Source organism: Coffea arabica, chromosome 11c, assembly GCF_036785885.1.
Source record: "Coffea arabica cultivar ET-39 chromosome 11c, Coffea Arabica ET-39 HiFi, whole genome shotgun sequence".
Lineage (NCBI taxonomy): Eukaryota > Viridiplantae > Streptophyta > Magnoliopsida > Gentianales > Rubiaceae > Coffea > Coffea arabica.
The window spans coordinates 30,124,286-30,146,431 of record NC_092330.1 but is presented as its reverse complement, the minus strand read 5'-3'; the positions used below and the strand labels follow the sequence as shown (position 1 = coordinate 30,146,431).

At 35.8% G+C, this 22,146-nt stretch overlaps 1 protein-coding gene across 1 annotated transcript; it reads right to left on the bottom strand.

The window, feature by feature from the left end:
• Positions 1-14,626: 14,626 nt before the first annotated feature.
• LOC113716007 (uncharacterized) lies at positions 14,627-16,917 on the bottom strand. Its single transcript, XM_072070080.1, has 7 exons — positions 16,815-16,917; positions 16,432-16,712; positions 15,971-16,063; positions 15,788-15,889; positions 15,261-15,650; positions 14,750-14,986; positions 14,627-14,647 (listed from the first exon to the last, which is right to left on the bottom strand). The coding sequence occupies exons 1-7, from the start codon at positions 16,915-16,917 to the stop codon at positions 14,627-14,629; spliced, it is 1,227 nt and encodes a 408-aa protein (XP_071926181.1).
• Between the last annotated feature and the right edge of the window lie 5,229 nt (positions 16,918-22,146).

Below are 22,146 nucleotides of genomic sequence, written 5' to 3'. Positions count from 1 at the left end.
TTGAGCAGAAACTTGCACATTACAAATCCAAAATCAATGCGGATTTTTTCAATAAAGCAGTAGAAAAGATAGAGTTCCATTTGTTTGCATCTGTTCTGTGGCCATCAGTTGGCACCAACAGATTCGAAATGATGGTGAAGATGATCAGATTCTGAGGATTGAGATCATTTAATCTTGCCTCAACAGGAGTATTGATGTGGGTTTGAAAATAGGTCATGAGTTTAGTATTGTAAAAATGATGGTAGGCAGAAAGAAATTCCTCATACGAAAAGAAATTTGTAATTTTTCCTTTGAAACCAGATTCAATACTAGTTTTCAGAATGGAATTCACAATGTCAGGTGTTAATGTGATGTCTACAGAGTTGACCCTAGAGATGAGTTTAGTGTATGATTTACCCTTTCTAAGATTAGCAAAGAATTGATAAAGCATGTCAGGGTAAAAGACATTAGGAATGGTCAGAAGATGAGTCCATTTCTGGAATTCAAACAGTTTAATAACAGGTTCAAGATCAAACTTACGAAATTCATAGGGAAGGATGAGCCTTTGGGTGATGAATCCTTTTTGAGAGACAAACTCAAATCTCTCTGGCTTCATCATCAATGAATTTTGGGAGAGGAGTGGATTTTTCTACGGGCTGAGAAACAGGAACCTTCCCAAAACGTTTTCTATTCGAGGTTTGTGTGGCAGATGACCCAACATTTTGAGCCTCAGTCCTTGTCCTTGGAGATTTCCTGGTGGAGAGTTCAGGTGTTTGCTGAATCTCAGCAATGTTTCCTTTATTTTGTTGATCATCAGAGGGATCAGTAGATTGTTTTTTCTTGGATTGGGGAGTGCTCTTCTTCTTTACTGTTCTTTTCCTTTTACCAGATGACCTTGTGATAGTTTCATCATTATGGGTAGCTTGTTCTGGTTCCTCATTTCCACCAACTGTGTTTCCATCAGAGTTCTGCTCTTCCATCTGCTCATCAGATGGTTCAGCAGTTGGAGAAACCCTCTTTCTTTGGGCAGTTTGCTTTACTTTTCCACCACGGGTCACAATCTTTCTTTTAGGTGCTTTGGTAGACGGTTCCACAATTTCAATGTCCTCATTTTTAAGTCTAAAGGACCGCCCGACACTAGTAGATCCTCCTCTGATTCTGACCATGATGCAATGTGGATGTGTTTTTGATGCAGAACGTGTTGTACAGAGGAAGAATGCAGTATGAGCAAAAATGAGAATGCACTGAAATGCCGCTAGGAGAGAATTATAAGAAGTTAGGGTTTCGGATATGAATTGGAAACAATGGGGTAGTTAGGGGTTAGGAGTGATTTTTATAGGTGGTTAACGGGCAACAAAGGTGTAATGGCGTTGGTTGAGTCAATTTCTTGGAACTTGATTTGAGGAGAGAGAAATTTGAATTTTAAATTTGAGACGAGACTGAAAGGTTGCGTCCGAGACCGTGGAGGAAAATGAACTGAGTGAGGTGGGTAACTGCCTTATAAGGCTCAATTTTTAAGTGTCGGACGTTCGAACGAAGTGAAGCGTCCGACACAACCGTCCGAACCAGTGTCTTTCCAGAAGAGAATGAAGAACGCTGTCGGACGTCCGTTTTAAATGTATCGGACGTCCGATAAGAAGTGACCAAAGAGAAACTTAGAGGATTTTTCTGAGATGCCCAGTTTTGTTCTCAGATATACAAAATGATCTAGTGGAAGGGCTTTTGTGAGAATATCAGCAATTTGATCTTTGGAACAGACGTATTGAATACAAATTTCACCTTTGTGGATAAGATCACGAATGAAGTGATGCTTAATGTCTATATGTTTTGTTCGAGAATGTTGAATGAGATTTTTTTTCAAACTTTCCAAGATGTTCCTTGATGTTCAAGATAAAACATTTACAACCAAAGACTTTAAAGTAACCAACAACAGGTTTTTTGTCAAACATGATCTCATAGGAAGTTTTGTTCAAAATTGGTTTTAAGAGAACTCTGTTCATGGTATAACAGGCTGTGTTTATGGTTTCAGGCCAAAAGTACTTTGGCAAATTGCATTCACTGAGCATGGTTCTAGCAGCTTCTTGAAGAGTTCTGTTTTTCCTCTCAACCACTCCATTTTGCTGAGGTACTCTTGCAATAGAAAACTCATGTGTAATACCATTGATGTCACAAAATTCAGGAAAATCACAGAAACGAAATCCTGTGCCATTGTCACTTCTTATTTTTATGATTTTTAAACCAATCAGATTTTGAACCTTGGCAAACAGGGAAACAAAGTTCTTGAAAGTATCATCTTTATGTGCAAGAAACATCACCCAAGTGTATCTAGAATAGTCAATAATAATAACAAAACAGAATCTCTTCCCACCAAGGCTTGAGGTTTGAGTTGGACAAAAAAGATCAAGATGAAGAAGTTCTAAGGGCTTAGAGGTAGAAATACATTTTTTTGGTTTAAAAGATACCTTGACTTGTTTTCCAAATTGGCAAGCATCACAGATGCGATTTTTACAAAAATTGAGTTTTGGTAGCCCTCTAACCAGGTCCTTTTTGGAAATCTCTTTCAGCAAATCCATATTGAAGTGACAAAGCCTTCTGTGCCACAACCAGGGATCCTCATTTGCAACTTTGAGACAACTAAGGCTGGAAGCATCAATTTTTTCAAAAAACACCACATAAATATCATTAACTCTTTTTTCCTTGAAAACAATGTTAAATTTTGAGTCAAGAACAAGGCATTCATGTTTCTTAAATAACACAAGCAGGTTGCTATCACATAGTTGGCTAACACTTAGCAGATTGTAACCCAGGTTGTCAATTAAAAGAACATTATGAACAAAAGTCTGACCATTCTTACCAACATCACTAATTCCAATGGTTTTGGCTTTGTTATCGTCTCCAAAAGTAACATTTCCACTTGTTTTTGGCTTGAGCTTGATGAATTGGGATGCATCACCAGTCATATGTCTGGAGCAACCACTGTCTATGAATCATTTTGATTCTTTAACAATGTTCACCAGTTTTACCTACACAGAAGTCCACAATATAATGTTTGGTACCCATTATTTCTTGGGTCCTTCATGGTTAGCATTATGTCTAACAATCCATATGCATTTCATTCCATTTCTCATGTTTTTCTTAACATAGCAGTTGCTACTCATGTGACCAAATTGACAACAAAAATTGCATACAGTTATTGGATCAATCAAATGAACAGGTTTAATAAATCTGACTTGCCTTATCCTGTAGATATTAAACTCATTTTTACTATAATTCAATCTTGTCTGATGAGTGTTAAGGTGAGGTTCAGTGTCATTCTTTTGAAGGCGGTTCTGTTTTATGTGTTGCAAAAATTGACATAAATCATCCATTCTCCTTTTTAGACTGCATTGTTCTCCTCTGAGTATGTTACAGAGTTTTGTCATTTTGTTAAGTTCAGCAAGCACATCAGTTTCAATCCTCTTCAGATTCTCATTTTCATGCTTAAGACCCTTATTTTGTCGAAAAAGATTTGCATTATCTTGTAATAGAAAGCTAACTTTCAGTTTTAGTTTCTTGTTTCTAACATAGGATTCTTTTAAGCTATTATGTATTTTTTCTAGAAAAGAATTAACATCTTCATCAGATTCACTATCACTATCAGTTTTAGAGTTGCATTGAGTTACCTCTTCATCTCCAATGGCCATGAAAGCCACTTGAGCAAATTCATCTTCTTCCTCAAATTCACTTTCTGAGTTGCAATCATTCCAGGTGATCTGAAAATTGTTGAACTTTGGTTTTCGTTTAACCTTGTTCTCCTTCTTTTTCTTTATTGGACACTCATTTGCATAGTGTCCTGGTTGGCCACATTCAAAACACTTGTCAGTTTGCTTTTTGTTGAATTCCAACTTTCCTTTATTTCTGAAATTGTTGGAATGATTTGGAAAGGAATTGTTATGTTCTCCTTTTTTGAATCTCCTTTTGTTGAGTATTCTTTTGAAGTCTCGTGTGATGAGTGCAATGTCACTGTCATCACCTTCCATGTAATTTTCATCAAGTGAGATTGTATCATCGTCTTCTTGTGAGGTCTTTAGAGTTATACTTTTTCTAACTTTTGTGTCTTTTTCTTCCTACACTTTGGACTTGAGTTTTAACTCATAAGAGATTAATGAATTTATAAGGGATTCAATAGATAAAGTGTTCAGATCTTTGGCTTCCTCAATGGCAGTCACTTTGCTTTCCCAATCCTTTGACAGAGCATTCAGAATTTTTCTGTTTTTCTTACCTAGAGAGTAATCTTTCTCAAGAACTTCTAGATCTTTAATAAGATCATTAAATCTGCAATACATCTTGTCGATGTTTTCGTGAGGTTCCATTTTGAAGGATTCATACTTCGTGACCAGAATGGACTTCTTCTGTTCTCTCACATTTTCACTCCCTTCGTGTATTTCTCGAAATTTATCCCAAATTTCTTTTGCAGATTTGCAGCCCTTGACTCTAACAGATTCGTTTGAGTCAAAGCACTGTACAGAACATTCATCGCCTTGGCATTTAGAGTAAGATAAGTTCTATTTTCAGCAGTTAGTTCCCTTTTTATTTTTGGTCTCGGTCTGTTCGTCTCTGCATCAATGGTAGAAGCATCAAACGGTCCTTCATTGACAATAAATCATAGCTCAATATCAATAGATTGTAAGAAGATGATCATCCTCTCCTTCCACCTCACATAGTTTGACCCATTGAACATAGGAGGTCTGGTGACAGATTGTCTCTCAAAGAACATGGCATTGTTGGTTGCCATTTTTTACTCCCAAGCTGATTGAGCTTAGCCTCAAGAAAACCAAACTCTGATACCAATTGTAAGGATCGAAGACAACCTAAGAGGGGGGTGAATTAAGTTATCTAAAAAATCAAGCCAAGATATGAGTCACCTTCCTCTTTTCTTTGACCTAGATTTCTTTTTCAAAGGAACCTTACTGAAAACCAGTTGATGGATTAGTACAAATAGTTTGTGAGTAAGACAGTAAATGAAGGGATGGAATTTGCAAACCAAATTTCAAAACTTGACTAAGTTTGAATAACACTTTATATATGTATCAAGCTTCTTCACAGCTGATCAACTTTCAACCAATCTCTTGTGTACAAATGAAGGATCACTTCCTTCTTGCCTCAAGTCTCACTCGATCAAGCAAAGAAGTTTTAACAATCATACGGATAACCCTCACAAAGCTACACTATTGATGAAATTAGATCACACTTGAAAAGTTAAAAGGAGATTACACAACTAAGAGTACAAATCTTCTTTTTGGAGTATTCACACACTTGAATCACTCAAGATCTGATGTAGACTTAATGTGTAAAGTTATCCTGAGGTGGTTGACTTTGTTCTTTTTATAGGAGACCAGAAAATTTTTCAATTAATGCTGTCAAAAGGTAGAAGGCATCTGAAGAGTCAACTAGCCGTTGGTGCTGTCGGACGTTCGATAGTCAGATTTTATGCGTCCGAGTGAGGTCAGTGAGTTCGAGAGATTTTCTTGACCCACTTAGGATGTCCGATCCCTTCTCGCCATGCGTCCGAGGGTAAGATGCAGACTTGAAGGGAAGTGCAGCAATGCTTGTCGGACGTCCGATGCTCAAGTCTTGAGCGTTCGATCGTGATCAGTAATTGTAAAAACCCTGGCTTGCCTTTTTCGGACGTCCGAGTCTGAGTTCTTCATATGTCCGAGGATACTCAATGGATGTCGAACGTCCGATACTCTCCTTTTATGCGTCCGACATCTTCCTCAATACTTTTCACCTTTTTGATCTTCTTTTTGCTCTAAGACCTCAGACCTGTTTAGTGCCATTTCTGAAAGGAATCTCTTCAAAGATTATTAGTAACATCTGTTTGTTTTGTTAATCATCAAAAGATATGAAACAAAATGTAACCAGAAACAATTCAAGGATATGGTAGCTTTCAGGAGTTAAGTTCCACTTGCTTTGCAAATTCCATTTGTATATCTTCCCGTGGTGACTCTCCGTCAACCGGGTCGATATTTTCAATCCGTAGACCTCCACTTACTTCTCATGTCTATCCATCGTACATACCCCACCGGGCCCGCACGACATTTATAAGGTGATATTCAACGAGTATGCCAAGCAAAATCTCTTCAATAGATCAAGCTTATCATGTGATTCTCATGACTCACCGAGATTCCCGACCAAGCCCATGCCGGCTCGAGTTCCAAGGTTGGCCTATGAGTTTGAGCGTCCCCCATGTACATTTGAGTATCGAGGAGATTCACTCCAGCAACATGCAGCCATAGCATATTATTTCAGGTCAAGCAAGTATTTGATATATTCAAACATTCATGTCATGTCCAGCAGGTCATTCATTTCATGTCAAACAAGTTAATCATGAGTTATTTGTTTCAAATGAGAACGAATGCGATAAAGTACACACTCAACTCCATTTTCAAAATCTCAAGTCATGGATACCAAGTAAGTATGTATCAAATTCACAGGAGTTCAAGTAATCATGCACTTGACACTCACCAAGTAAACAACGAAGAAATGTCACTTGAAATTCAGGCGTTCACCGTGGGATCCTCTTGAAGGTCCCCGTACGAGCCTGAACAATTAATAATGAACTATTATATATAATCTCAATTATCACGAATGATTGTACACTTGTACAATCTAATAAAATTTTACGAAAGCGAGCCTAAGTTACTCGTGAATCAAGGCTCAAAAGTGAGGTTTTTAAAGCACAAGAGAAATCGAGATTTCATCTTCGAAGTCAAGTATAAAACGTTCAAGTGATATTGAGGGGAAAAGGAGAATTCGAAAAACTCTATTTTCTTAAGTTTCGAAAATTTCAACTTTGATACGAGATATTTGAAAAATCATATCTCTCTCATTACAAATCCAAAATTGAAAAACTTGATACCGTTGGAAACTTCTTCCAAGGTACTAAAAGTTCCTAGAATACGCTTTCCCATGATTCCCAACGGAAGGCTTTCAAAAATTGGCTCAAAATTACTGTTTTAGACTTGCAAGATAGTTTTGAGGTTGATTTTTCGCCAACTTTGGAAATTTGAACAAATTCACAGAATTTGAACTAGCCTCTCAAATTTGAAACTCAATTAGAGTTGCAATTAAAGTTTAAAACAAAACAAGTAGAACAAGAATCGGAGTTTCGAGCACCAAGATATGGTGGCTCAAAGTTACTGAAATTTGAGACTGTTGGGCCAATTTTTCAGATTTAAATCACTGACTTTGGGACGTTGGTTAAACATTGAAATAAACTCGGAATAGCACCAAATTTGGCAGTATCATCCTACCATATAAGGGGTCTTTCTCTACCAAATTTCGTAGGAAAATTCATTCGGAAAGTTGGTTAACCAAACCATCAAAGTTTTCCAAATTTCCAAGGCAAAACTGCCTTGCACCTTTAGTTTTCTTTTTCTCAAACCTTTGGCCAATAAAATAACTAAAACATGTCTCATTTATGATAACCAGATCTAATAAGGATCCAAGATAGATTCGATAGGTTATTTACACCAAGAATTTCGAATAGTAAGTCCCAAGTCAAGATTGGTAACAACTCTGTCCAAAATGAGGGTTTTGAATCATTGAGCCAGTTTCGGATTTCGGCCACAACTCACTCAATTCAACTTGGAAACGAGCGTGGTTGGTGGCATTTAAAATTAGATTGATAAAACTACATTTTCTTAGAAGAAATCATTTAGAAAATCTATCCACAGATAGCTCATATTTGAGCATCAACTCGCTACTCAAAACAGAGTTCCCAGTGTAGACGTGAAACAGGACGGTCATGTTCAAACGATTGGTATGGACTACTTAGGTGGAATCAGAACGTGCATTTTGTACTGTTGGAAAGTTGGGAATATCTAGTTTCCAGTGCCATAAATGGCACTCAATTTCGACATCGGAACAAAAAGTATAGCTGAAACAAAAACACTGCCAGAGCAGTTGCGGGAAAAATTTCCAGTTTTACTGGTTTCCGAAAATATATCATTTGGCCAACCAAATCACGTTATTTTTTTTATAAAACTTTCTACACAACCCACACAACATATATACATAATAACCAAATCATTAGAACCACGAAAAATCACTCTAAAGGTCACGGACAACACAGGGGCAGAAATGAAAAATTTTCACCTTCACTCCCCTTTGAACTTTCATCCATAATATCACTCATTGCCACTAATTTAAGCACTAAACCAACATTAACATCATCAAAACATAACAAATCAATCCATCCAACCATAGTGGGAGTTCATAGAGCTCACATAACATTTTTCAACATAAATAAGACTACCCACATGCATGCATGAGCTTATAAATGCTATATTACTTCCATAAGACAAGATTTGAGTAGTGAATCATCACTTACTTCTTTAGATGAACCAATTAGAAATTTTCGGCCCTAAGATGCTCAAGAAAACCGTGGAAAGTAGCCCCTTTTTGTAGCTTGAGTGGTTCACCAAGTGATTAGCTAAGTGTTGTCAAATTTTGGTGTGAAATGGTGAAGGATTGGTGCAAGGAATGAAGAAGAAATTGATGAAGTAAGTTTGGTTCTTTGCTCTTGAGGGTGCATGGCTGTTTGGAGAAGGAAAAGAAGAAATGGTTCTGATGGTAAGCTTTCGTGAGAAGCTTTAAAATTTGTGGCCAAAATTTGCTTCAAAAGTCAACTAGAAATAGTACGCGTACACCTGCGTTTCGTACTCGATTCCTCTCGAGTTTATTGCACTAGTGCACTAAACTTCTAATGCACTTACATTCATATTATTATTATTCACTTTTAATAGTTTCAAAATAATAGTCTAAGGTCCCTCAATTAATCACACGCGTAAAAACGCGTACTTCCGATTTATGCGCGATGAAGTGAAAATTTCAAGAAATTCTTATAACGATAGTATCACTAACTAATAATTGAGCACTTAAACACAAAAATACCTTTTTTAAGACTAATATACAAGTTTTTCCATTTTCCAACCTTATTGTATTCTCGAATCGATTATTGTCTCCAATTGCGTATTCACTATTCTCACTAAACGAGCTCTCGAAAATTAAATCTTTGAATCAAGTCATTTTAAAAATGCATGTGAGCCATAATTCTATGTAATTGAGTATAAAAGGGTTGAGATAAAATATTCGGAGTAAACGGCCAAATAAATATTTAAATGAGCTAGTAATAAGAGTTTAAAAATAGGAAATTTTGCGAGTCCTCACATATGTCGAGTATTAATTTCTCAAATCTCCAATAAATTTGTATCTGCGCGTCTTTCGGAAAACTAACAACGTGTGAGCGGTATGCACTTAATTAGAATTCATTCACCTTTAATTCCTCAATTAACTTTTCTTAATCTACTATTGATCATTCTTAATTTTGTTTCCAAGATAATTACACTCTCGAATAGAACATTATCTCGAAATACATGTACTCATTATTTTTCACTTAAACAAACCTTCGAAAATTAAATTTGCTAACGGAACGTTTTAAAAGCATAAGAAAGACATTGTTCCATATGAATGGATTTAAAATAGTTGAAATAAATTATTTGAAGAAAACAGGTGAATAAATATTTAAATAAACCAATAATATTCGATAAAATAAGAAAATTTTCGGGTTCTCACATCCTCTCTTCCTTAAAAAAGAATTTCGCCCTCGAAATTCACTTACAGATCAATCCCTTCATGGTTAAGCCTATCAAATCAATCACTAACTTACGTTTTTCAACTTATACTTCACAATTTCTATTCATTCAACTAGTAACCAAAACTTGGATTTTTTTTCCCCAATAGGCATTTTAACTTCCAAGTCATAGGGCTACTTAATCGGCCTCATGTCTAACTCACATAGGTAATGTCCTCACTTCTTTAATTCCATTATTACAGCCACTAACTTCAAATCATGAGTTGGTAACTTTCTCTCGTGATATCTTAACTTTCCAGAGGCATACACAATCACCTCATCATGTATCCGTAGTACACATTCTAAACCATCATTTGAAACATCTGTATAAATCACAAAACTGCCTCCTCAGCTCGATAGGACTAACACAAGTGCATCGATTAAACATTTTTCACTTTCAAAATCTTCCTCACATCTAGAATCCAAAATAACTTGTCAAGTCTTACACTCTTATAAAAATCCTTGATAAACCAAAGGTAGTATTCGGCTAACTCTAAGAACTCCAAATTTCGATAGGATTCTTTGGTCGTTTCCCCTTAAACAGCTTCCACTTTAGCTGAGTCAATAACAATTCCTTCCTTAGATATTGTATACCTAAAAAGGTTATTTCTTCCAATTGAACTCTCATCTATTGAACTTAACGAAAGTTGATACTCTCTAGAGGTATGTAAAACTATTATCAGGTGTCTTTCATGATCTTCTCAAACCTTAGAGTATACTAATATATCATCAACAAATGCCACCACCGATTCATCCAAATACCGTTTAACTCCGATGCATTAGGCCCGTAAATGCTATTAGTGCATCAGTCAACTCGAAAGGTGTACCAAAAATTCAAAGTGTCCATGTCTTAAATTGAAAGCGGTGTCAACCACATCAATTTCTAGGATCCTCAACTGGTAATAGATCTACTTTAAATTCCTTATTCACAGCTCCTGCCCATTGATCAAAATTCCCGTTTATGTGAAGTTACAGAGTATTTGTTCTTAATAGTCATATCATTCAAGTCTCGATAATCTGTATATATATATAGCCTCAAGCTTCCATTCCAAATATGATATCCGGTCATTAATCGTTAGGCTCATTAGACCTATCAAATACTTCCATTCACCGACTCAAATCTCCCGATTTTAATATCTCAAATTGACATTCAAACATTGGATTCCCAATTCAACACTAAGTTCTCAATTTGGTCCTGATCCTTGGTCACCTCCAAGACCTAAGGGTGATCTATGTTCTCAAACACAATCTCGACCACGTCTAATACCGTTCGTGTCTTATTATAAATCTAAAAGTGTGGGGCAAAATTTGGACATACATGTAAGTCATAAAATCAATTAAAAGCGGAGTAAACTTTCATATGTTATAAAGATCATAATAAGTACATCAAATTGGGATAGGTTTATCAAACCATTTCAAAAGAGAAAGGGAAACAACAAGATTATAGCAAAACGTGCCAAGTTGCCAAGATACAAAATAAGAAAAAAAAGAACTTTCCCTTATACAAAAGATTAAATCCCCAAAAGTGCCAGTCTAGTCTACGGTAAAGTTACAACCTCTATTCCTTGAGTGGAGTTATCTACCCCCACTCGAAAACTTCCAGTACTTAGACCCCTTTCTGACACTCGATTACTTTGTGGTGCATCTAGTTGGCCACTGAGTATTTCCTCTTTTTAGATGCACTTGGGCAATTTGAGATCTTATGCTCGATACTACCATACCTCAGACACTTTCCTTGCTTCACCTAGCACTTGTTTTTAGTGTGGTTAATCTTCTCACAGTATCCACAATTTGCGTGAGGATTGACGGCTTGATCAGTTTGAGGATTTTCGTTGTATTCCTTCTCCAGTTCTACATTTTTACGTAGCAACTCAGTTTTCTCTGCATATTCCTGTTTCCACCGTCCTTCCCAATAGTTAGCCAATTTCTTTTGAAGTTCTACCTCATTTCGAAGAATGCTCATCTCTTTATGCATTTCTTCCAAAGTTGTAATCTTACCAATTGATTTAAGTCAAATGCTAACCTGTCAGGCAAATCAAAGGATCAAAATGAGTAGCTATTCATAATGGAAGCTTGAGCCATATTACTCTTGCATTCTTTCGCTTATAGGTTACCCCGACATATAAATCTTAACTATTCTCTGCTTAATACGGGCAAGTTCTTAGGTTTCCACGAGATTACTATCATCATTTACAAACACAACAAGATACGGGCCTTGTTCCTTAATATGAAGGTTCTATGTCTTAGTTCACTTTCCAATACTTATCTACAAAGTTGTTCGAGAAAAAATCATACCCTCTTGCTCTTACTGGTGCCTTATTGTATCCTTTCAAATCAATCTTACTATTTCGAAGTTAGGTTCTCCGTGAAGCATAGATAGGCAAACTTCAAGAATCATTCCATTTTCATACATTTCTTAATTCTTAGGTTGGCTTATTGGTCGAGAGCTTTAGTATTCAACCAACCGTTCTAGGACATCAATCGTATGGTCAATAGTGATAGCTACGTGATTGTTTTTCTCCATTTCTAGGTTTTGGTTCAGTCCAGCGGTCGTTCCCTAAACATTCCCTTGAGCTTGGGGTTGCTTAACCCCTCGTCCTCGATCCCTTTCCACTTCTTTGACCGCTCGTAATTTAACATTTAAAAATGTATTTCATAAAATGAGTGCACATAAACGAAGTTCGAAAAGTGACACTTTAATCATGTCAAACAAATTCAAGAATAAAAAGAGAAAACACCGAAGTAATCACAAATGTGTACAACCCAATCATAAATTTGAAATCATTAAGTAATAAAATCAAGTGTCTCATGAGTAACATTCAACGGTTTCACAAGGTAGCAAACCTAGTCAAGCAAAACACGAAATGCAATGGTCTTTGAGTAAGCATCACCCCGACCACTTTGACAAAACCATTAAAGTAGACTAAATCACTAATTTAGTGATTGGTAGAGCCACAAGTCTCTACTACCTCCGTAGGATCATTTTCATTTCCAGCACTAGGAATTTTAATCTCATGCCTCTTATCGAGTATCTTGTCATTTTTCACTTATTCAACCAAGGTAACGCACCCAACCATCGACTTATCCATCCGGTCTTAAATTTCGGGCGCTACCATAGCAAGTCGGTGCTTAGCTCTTTAAAATTTCTCACCAGGTGCCTTTGTCTTCCTTGCTCCTCAGGTACCCAGTCTCTACTTCAAGAATTCTAGTAGTTTGGGTATCCACAATTGTCCTTAGTTCTTGATTATCCTCTCGAACTATCCTAGTTTTCTCGGATAGCCATTTCCGATGATCGACCACTATTAATACCCCATCATTTGGGCGCGAGCAAGTCCCTTAAAAATCACGTGAAGCCCTAGTTTTGTGAATTAGATTATCTCTCCAATGCTCCCTTAGGTCTTTCTCAATAATGGACCACCGGGAGGTGCCCCGAAACAATTTAATATCACCCTTATCTTCCATAGCTTACTCTTAAAAGTAAAAGCTCATGTGGGTCCAGATATATTCAATAAACTATATTTGATCATTTTGTACTAACCCACATATATCACACAAGATCAAGACTCCTTGTCATCCACCAATTCAAACCTAGGTTCAATTTTTCATTTTCACAAGCTGTCACTTAGCTTCCCAACCACTTCCACAGTTCGCCATCCTAAACTTTTAACCCTAGGATACACTACAGATATCTGAAGCCTAAACTCTGATATCAACTGTGATGCCCCAACTTCTCCCTGAGGCGAACCAAAGGGTATCCGCGGGACACCTGCCCAACTCTCACCAGGACTCGGTACAATTCTCGTTCAAGCTTAAAACATTACTAGCCATCACAACAAGATAAAGTAAGAAAGAGAAGTCGCTTCCACAATTAACATTCAAACTTACACCACGAGTTCCAAAATACATCAAATACCCAATTCTTACACCAGGATCCCAAAATACACATCAAATCCCAAAATATACAATCATCACAAGTCTAGCCAAATACATTGGAAACCCTAATACCAAAGTACATCCGAAGGGTTCCTCCAGGTTTCATTTCATCCATTCCTGTTAAGAAAAACAAATCTACGGGGTGACCAAAAACGCTCGTGACACTACAAGAAAAATTATATTTGGAGGCGCAACAAAATGATGCAATAGGAAACTTTTAGAGGCACTTAGACTATTGAGGCGCACACATCAAATGTCTACTAAACTACCCGTTTGGAAAAGGTTGGAGGCATTTTTTAACGTCATGTTTAATGAATTTGATGCATTCACAATTGCCATGATAGAAATTGCAAATAGGCACACACCAATGCCTCTAAAGATGCCCTATAAAGGCACTTTATTTGGTATCATTTTTGCCCTTTTTAGGACACTTTTACGTGTTGTCAAAAGGTAATTGTCTAGGCACAATGAAGTGCATTATATACATTAATGGAGGCAATTTATAGTGTAGTGTTTACCTGTCTTTCAAGGTATTTTCTACCATTGTAAAAGGAATCTCCAAACACTCAAAAAGTGTCACGATATGTGGTTTTACTAGGTGCATTAGTTTCAATGTAGGCATTGGCAAGTGCCTCAATAGATGTCTTTTTTTTGTGCAATTTTCATCTAAATTTTCTACTCTAATCTCCTAATACAATACGCCAAACACATAATATGCAATTGTAAGACAGCCACTATGCCAAAGAATATAAATCTGCTTGAAAGTAAAAAACTGGTGACATCCTAAATAAAGCAAAAAGTTCCACAAATCTGAAGTTAATTCAATAACTAACATTAATACTTCTTTAAACAAAAGGCTGTCATCCAACTCTTGCAATAGAATCCAGCAACATTCTCAAGAACACAAAATATTCCACAAATTTGAAGTTAACTCAAAAACTAGTATTGCTTCTCTAAACAAAAGGCTGCTGTCCAACTCTTGCTTCTCTAACAAAAGGCTGCTGTCCAACTCTTGCTTCTCCAAACAAAAGGTTACTGTCAATCCTCATGAATGTTCACCTATAAAATTAGTAGATTAAGTAAGAACACCACTTCATTATCCATCCAAATTACAAATATTTGTAAAGAAAAAAACTTGAACAATCTTGTGTCAAAGTATACCAATTTCAGTGGCCAAGCAATCAGTGCACCAAGTGCATCTTCAATTGTTTGCAATAGCCCATAAGGCTTAATCAATTGTTCATTGCGTTCCATCACGATTTGTACTAGTATTTCACACCAACATGGTCCTAATGGTTGTCCACCAACAACTTTAGAAGGATCAATTCCTTGGAGGCGACCAATAGCTAGACATTTTGTTGGATCAAACAAGTTGAAAATATCCACCCAATCACCTTCCTACAAGATAATTTGAAGTCATAGAATTGAATTAGGTAGATTTATTTTTTAAAAAAATTTGGTAGAGTTTCCCCTGCATTTTGAGCATTTCTCCAATTTTCAGCAATAAAACTTAATAACCATGACTTTACTAAGTTGAAATTACCATGTTTTACTATTCAACATAACCAAACAAAATAGCAGTTTAATGAATCAACAAGTTTCAAACAACAAAAGTGAGTATCCTCATATGGTATAATCACAATAAATTCTTGAAAAATAATCATGAATATACCTGAAGAGAACGAGCACCCAGAGGAGATTTTGAAACATGATTAGAGGACGTTGAATTTATCGAGCCAACAGTTTTCGAGCCACTATTTTGCTGCTGACACACCATTGCTTTGAGCTCTGCAAGTTCTTTGGCTTGGTCTTTCAGCTGCTGATCTTGCTCAGAAAATTTATCTTCCATCTTAGAAATTGATGCCTTTTGCTCCATAACGATATGCTGACAAGTGCTGTGACTAGGTACGTTAACCCATTTGTCTGATGGTGTCACACCTAGACCATACATGCGCACACGCCCATTGTTATCTTCCCCAAATACTTGGGCAAATGCATCATTACGACCAACATCATCATTAGAACCAGGGGGAAGTTGGCTAACTTTTTCCTTCAAACCTTGCTGTATTTAAAATCCAGAAAAAATTCAATATTACTAAAGTCGATTATCTTACATTAATGAAGATAAAATCAGTCCTAAGTTAGTAGACAATTTAAGTCATTTAGAGTACTAATTTTATCAACCAATTAATAACTTACTAATGTAGCTGCAACGTCATCATTTCCCGGGTTTTTGTTTGAGTCAGTATAACAGTGTTCGAACATATTAACTCGTGATGGGAGATGACCTAATTTTTTCATCTATAGAAAATAAAGTCTTCATAAGACCACTAGGTGATACAAGAAAAAACTAAATGAAACTAAAAGGTTTAAAAGATTTACCAATTTCTTTCGAATTTGAGCATACGATTTCTTCCTTGTCTTATGATTCATTGTTTTCTTAGTCCGACTCATCTTATTCTTCTCGCTGGTATTCTGAAATTATAGAAAAATAGTGAAAACTTATAATCTCAACATAATGGTTGATATTTAATAGTTAAAACAGTTATACCTTTGTTTCCTCTAAGCTCCAGTAAGCCAGAAGATTTCTCCACTGATCTTTCAAGATCCGCTGATCCCTATTGTTAATTTGACTCTCAATGGATTCATTTGGATTGTAATATTTTGCCTTTAAAGCTGATTACCAATTTCTCCATTTTTTGCCGATTGATTTCAAAGTCCAAAAATCTGCACCTAGAGGAAGACGGAATTTTTCCTACAATAACACCTCAAATGGTTAGATCTATATTTTTGTCATATAAAGGGTACAGCTGTATATTTGCATCAAGCAAAATGTGCATTACCTTCACCAGTACAAGCATGTCTTGCTTCTTATCATTTGTCATTTCATGCCAATCTGTCAAGTCTAGAGGAGTATACTTTCCATTTCTTGCTATTGTTCCTAAGAACTCAATAAATTTGGACTTGTTCTTGCCAACAGGCTCACCATCCTTATCAAATCTAACTTTGTACCGATGACAACTACTAGGTTTACCCCATATTTCTGTCATATATGTTGGCCCTCCAGTTTTTCTTTGTGAATTTTCATCTGCATTTTCTTCATCTATAACCATGAAATATGACGCTGGTGAATTTCATTACCAAAAGAAACTAGTAGAACTAAAAGTTTTGAAACTGTATCTCAAGAATGAAAATCAGAACTGGGCATGACTTATTAGAGATGTACCTGTAGAGTTAGACTCCTCAATGTGAATCTGATTTTCAGCTATATCCTCGTGTTGATCAACAAGTGTATTTCCAGTAATCTTCTGTCTTTTAGTCCTTGCCATTCCTACAAATAAAAACATTTAACAAATAAAAGAACACAAATACAAAAAGGATAGCAAAATCTCAAACGAATATGATAATAGAAAGGCTACAACTAGACTGAAAATTTTCATCTACTAACAAATCAATTTTAAAGTGCAAGTAAGTAAGTTAAAACAGAAATTTTAAAATAGACAAATGCAAAGACACAACAAGGTTAATCTGAATTTGCATCTACAAAAAAATGCATATGAAATTGCAACCACGTTTATAGTTACAACTTTTATAGTTTTAATAGCAAAAACCAAACATTTCAACAATTCAGGCTAGTGGAGTATTTCATCTCCATCATCTTCTCTAACCCATCGAATGTCTTCATTCTCATTGTCCATTTGAGTTGTTGAGGTAATTGTGCTCTGCAAATACATCTCAATATCACATACAGGGTCCATCATAAACTCATTCCTAGGAGATGTAGCAACAACAACACTCCAGCCTTCAGCTAAAGGGTCTTCAACATAAAAAACTTGTGAAACTTGGGTTGCTATCACATATGGCTCAGGGTGAGGCTTTACATTCTTGAAGTTGGCCAATGTGAATCCATCCTCATCTTGCTTTAATCTTTTGCCTTTTGATATCCAATCATATTCAAATAAGGTGACAGTTCGGCCTTCAGTGTAATTTAACACAAGGATATTCGTCAAAATACCATAGTAAGCCAAGTCACTTAAAATTGGATTATTATCTTTAGTACTCGAAAAGCTTGATGTTGTTGCATTGACAAGAACCCCACTATTCTGAGTTTTCCTCTGAGATTCTAATTGTCTTGTATGGAAGCGAAAGCCATTGACAAGAATCATTTGATATGTTCTCCCCACATTATTTGGACCCTTAGCCAGAAGTTTCAAATCTTTGGAGATGTCAGCACCATCTGCCACTTGAATCTGCTTAACCTATTATATACAAAATGTAACAATGACAAATTTCTTCTTTTATGCATAAAAAAAAGATAATAGAACCTATAAGATTGTTGAGCTTACATGGTCCGAAAACCAATCTGCAAAGTTCTCACAATGAATACGCTCAATGACATGTTTTCCAGCACATGGATTTTGCTCCTCCACCATTTTATGGTGTTTGCTGCATATAGAAACTCACTAAGTATTTAACATATATAATTTTTTGAATTGAAAGGAATTTACTTACTCAACATATGGCTTGATGTGGTCGCAGTTAAATAGCACATATTGATGTGCTTTTCTCAAAATTTCATTGCTGAAATTTGTTGGAGTTCATTTTCCTAATGGACGACATGAACTGGAAAATACATCGAAGCCTTCACTTGAGGTGTTGCCCACATCATCATTTCTACTTGTCCGATTAAACTTCGTTTCAACATAATCAGCTAGGTATAAGGAACAAAAATTCAAACATTCCTCAGCTAAATACCCTTCAGCAATGCAGCCTTCTGGTCGACTTCTATTTCGGACGTAGGATTTCAAAGTTCCTAAATACCTTGACAAGGCAAGTTTAATTCAGGTTTAGAATATTGAGATGAAGTTAATGATACAAAATGTCTAAAATTTTCAAAATACTTCACTTAAATATTTCATGAGTACCTTTCTATAGGATACATCCACCGATAATGGATAGGCCCTCCTATTTTTGCTTCGCTAACCAAATGAACAGCTAGATGTACCATCACATTAAAAAAGGATGGTGGAAAAATCCTTTCTAATTGACAAAGTATGATACCAATCTCTTTTTCCAAATGAACTAAATCTGCTGGATCCAAAACTTTGGAGCACAACTTGCGAAAATACCTGCTCAATTTGATCAAAGGAGAGCGAACTGCTTTTGATAAAGTCCTGCGCAGAGCTATTGGGAGAAGCTGTTGCATCAAAATATGGTAATCATGACTTTTTAATCCAGAAATTTTTTATGGCTTTACTTTAATACATCTAGAAATATTTGCTGCGTAGCCATCTGGAACTTTTATCCCTTTCAAAACTTTGCAAAATATCTCCCTTTCCTTCTTTTTCATTGTAAAGCAAGTTGGAGGCAGAACACTCCTACCATTTCCCTTCTTAATGGGATGCAATTCTGATCTTATACCCATATCACGAAGGTCAAGACGTGACTATTTATTATCTTTGGTTTTTTCCAGATTCAACAATGTAGCCACAATGATCTCACAGATGTTCTTCTCAATGTGCATAACGTCAAGATTATGACGTATCATATTGTCTTTCCAATAGGGCAAATCAAAGAAAATACTTAATTTTTTTCCAATTAAATGGCAATTCTGGATTGTCACTAACTGTCTTCCCAAGTTTAATACTATAACCAGCTAACTCATCTAAAATTGTAGACCCCATTAACCTTCTTGGTGGTTTTCCATACTCTACAGCTCCATTGAAAGATTTAGCATCTTTGCGAAATGGATGGTTCATTTCCAAGTACCTTCGATGCCCCATATAGCAATATTTTCCCCAATTTTGCAGATGCTGTGAACATGTGTATTTATGGCATACAGGACATGCAAGTTTTCCTTTAGTGCTCCATCCGAAGAGGATTGCATAACCTGGAAAGTCACTAATGGTCCATAAAAGTGCTGCACGAAGTTGAAAGTTTTCTTTTCTTGATGCATCATATATATTCACTCCAACATCCCCCAATTCCTTTAATTCTGCTATGAGAGGTTTTAAATATATATCAATATTATTTCCTAGTGCAAATGGACCGGGTATCAATAATGACAACATAAAGTTCGGTTGTTTCATACTCATCCATGGCGGCAAATTATATGGCATCAATATTACCGGCCAAGTGCTATGAGTTGAACTCATATTTTTGAATGGGTTAAATCCATCTGATGCTAGGCCCAACCTCACATTACGAGAATCTTGAGAAAATTCTGGATGATGAAAGTCAAATGTTTGCCAAGATGGAGAATCAGCAGGGTGCCTCATGTTACCATTCTTAGTATGACCTTCTGCATGCCATCTCATATGGCCTGCAATTTTGGAGGACATAAATAGGCGTTGTAACCTATGTTTTAGGGGAAAATGCCATAAAACCTTATGCGGTATTTTTCTTCCCTCACCAGTCGGATCATTTTCAGATTTAACCCATCTAGATTCTTTACATGTTTCACAATACTTTCTTCTTGCATCTACCCCTCAATACAAAGTGTAGTCATTCGGACATGCATTATATTTATCATACCCAAGTCCTAATTCCTTCATTAACTTTTCAGCTTCATAATAAGACTTAGGCAAACCATCCATCGCATCTGGAAAGGCTTCTTTCAACAAATCAAGTAACATATCAATAATTTTGTTGCCGAGTTTACCAAGGCATTTGAGGTGAAACAACCGAATCATAAAGGAAAGTTTTGAGAATCTTTTACATCCAGAGTAAAGCTCTTTGTTAGAATTATCAATTAGATTGTAAAACTTTTCAGCTTCTACATTAGGCAATTGGCTTTTGTATTCAGTCCCATCTATCCTTGTATAATCTTGTTCAGGAATTCCCATTGCATCATGAACCAAACCATGCATGTCATCAGTTCATCCCGTACCCCATGTGAGATATCATGGGAAGTAGGTTTTGGTGCACTAGAGTAAACAAATTCTCCATGAGCTGCCCAATGGGTGTATCCTTTAACAAAACCATAAACTTTCAAATGAAGTTCTGCATTCTCCCTGGTAATACATACACCACACTTACATTCTTTACATGGACATAATATCATCCCACTTATACTTGAATTCTGGAATGCATAATCTAAGAATTTTTGCAAACCATCCCAATATTCTTTGCTTCGTCTATTCTTTTGCATCCAAGTTTTATCCATATTCTGTAACCATGACAAATTTAACCTTAAAATATACACATACATACATATACATATACATATATAAGCAAAAGAAAGCAATTAAGAATAATATTAACAAAGAGCATCACTCATACAACAAAAAAATTATTAGGATACCAAGAAGCTATTTGGAAGTCAACGAGAAGGTCACTATTTGAGATAAAAGCACAAGACATGAGCAAACAGACTGAACCCCAAAGGTTTTCCACTACTAGCCATTTATCACGTGTCACCAAGTAAACAGTTTTTTACACGAAAATGTTAAGAATAAAATGTGCAGGTCATATAATATATCTACTGCAATGACACTCCAGTGTAAAAAAAAATTAAGAATCCAAATGACCAAAAGATGAAAATGAACGTACATTACTGGTTCAAACAAATGAACAAATTTAATATCATATATGTAACTTAATCTAATTCCTAATAAAAAAGAACACAAGAATATAAGTTGGCTTGTACCTCTAGCGAAATCAATGTGCAACGTCTTCAAAATGATTTCTTTTCACAGATAGCTATCTTCAATTCAAACCTGTGGTGAAACATTAATGAACTTTAGTAAAATTTTAATATTTTGAATAGGTGGTATGCGTACTTCTCTAATTATTCAAGAAGAAAAATAACATCAGCTTGCAAATTTCTTGAAGAATATTTTAAAAAAATGAGAAAGAACCAAAAGTGCTAAATGACTTTTCCTAATTATTCTGAAACAAACAGAACAGGGCATGAAAATATAAATGCACCAATATATATAAATGCATCAGCTTACTATGCAAACAGAACAAGGCATGCACATTTTCCCCATGTGAACAGAAAACCACAAATGCAAATTATTCTCATTGAATAATATTTTCATAAAAAGCATTGGGATAGCAGGAATTTTATCTAAACTCAAGAAAAAAAAAGATTTTATGTTCATGTTTGAGGGGCCAACTTCGCTTTACAAGTTAAAATTTAGAAACCTCTGTATTGGTGCCAATTATTTTTCTGGTAAACTTAATTGCCATATTACCATAATATGAATCAAGTTTGGAAACTCAACTACAACTCAAACAATTGCTAACAGTTAACTTTCTTCCCAATTCACTAGTTCTGACTTTGCCAAATTTTACATGTTTTTCCAAAACCAAATGACATGAACAGTACACCATCTTTGACATTCTTAGTAGTTACTAGTCAGTAGAAGTAAAGCACCTAGGATTCTATATCCTATATTTTGTGCCAGCCCAGTTGCACTAACGTAGAAGTAGAAACCAATTCCCAAGTTCCAACTCGGTTGAGAGAAGCATTAACTACATAATCATAATGTCCTGATTCAATTCTCAGACATCCATTTTTTCCCTTTTTCCCTTCCACTTTTGTACTTGAATTA

What these genes read in the sequence shown, in the direction of transcription:
- LOC113716007 (XM_072070080.1), bottom strand. Translation starts at nt 16,917, where the DNA reads ATGGCAAGGACTAAAAGACAGAAGATTACTGGAAATACACTTGTTGAT. An exon ending in TGAGGAGTCTAACTCTACAG is followed by an intron (nt 16,713 to 16,814) that starts GTACATCTCTAA and finishes GAAATTCACCAG; the next exon opens with CGTCATATTTCATGGTTATA. An exon ending in TGGGTGCTCGTTCTCTTCAG is followed by an intron (nt 14,987 to 15,260) that starts GTATATTCATGA and finishes ATTATCTTGTAG; the next exon opens with GAAGGTGATTGGGTGGATAT.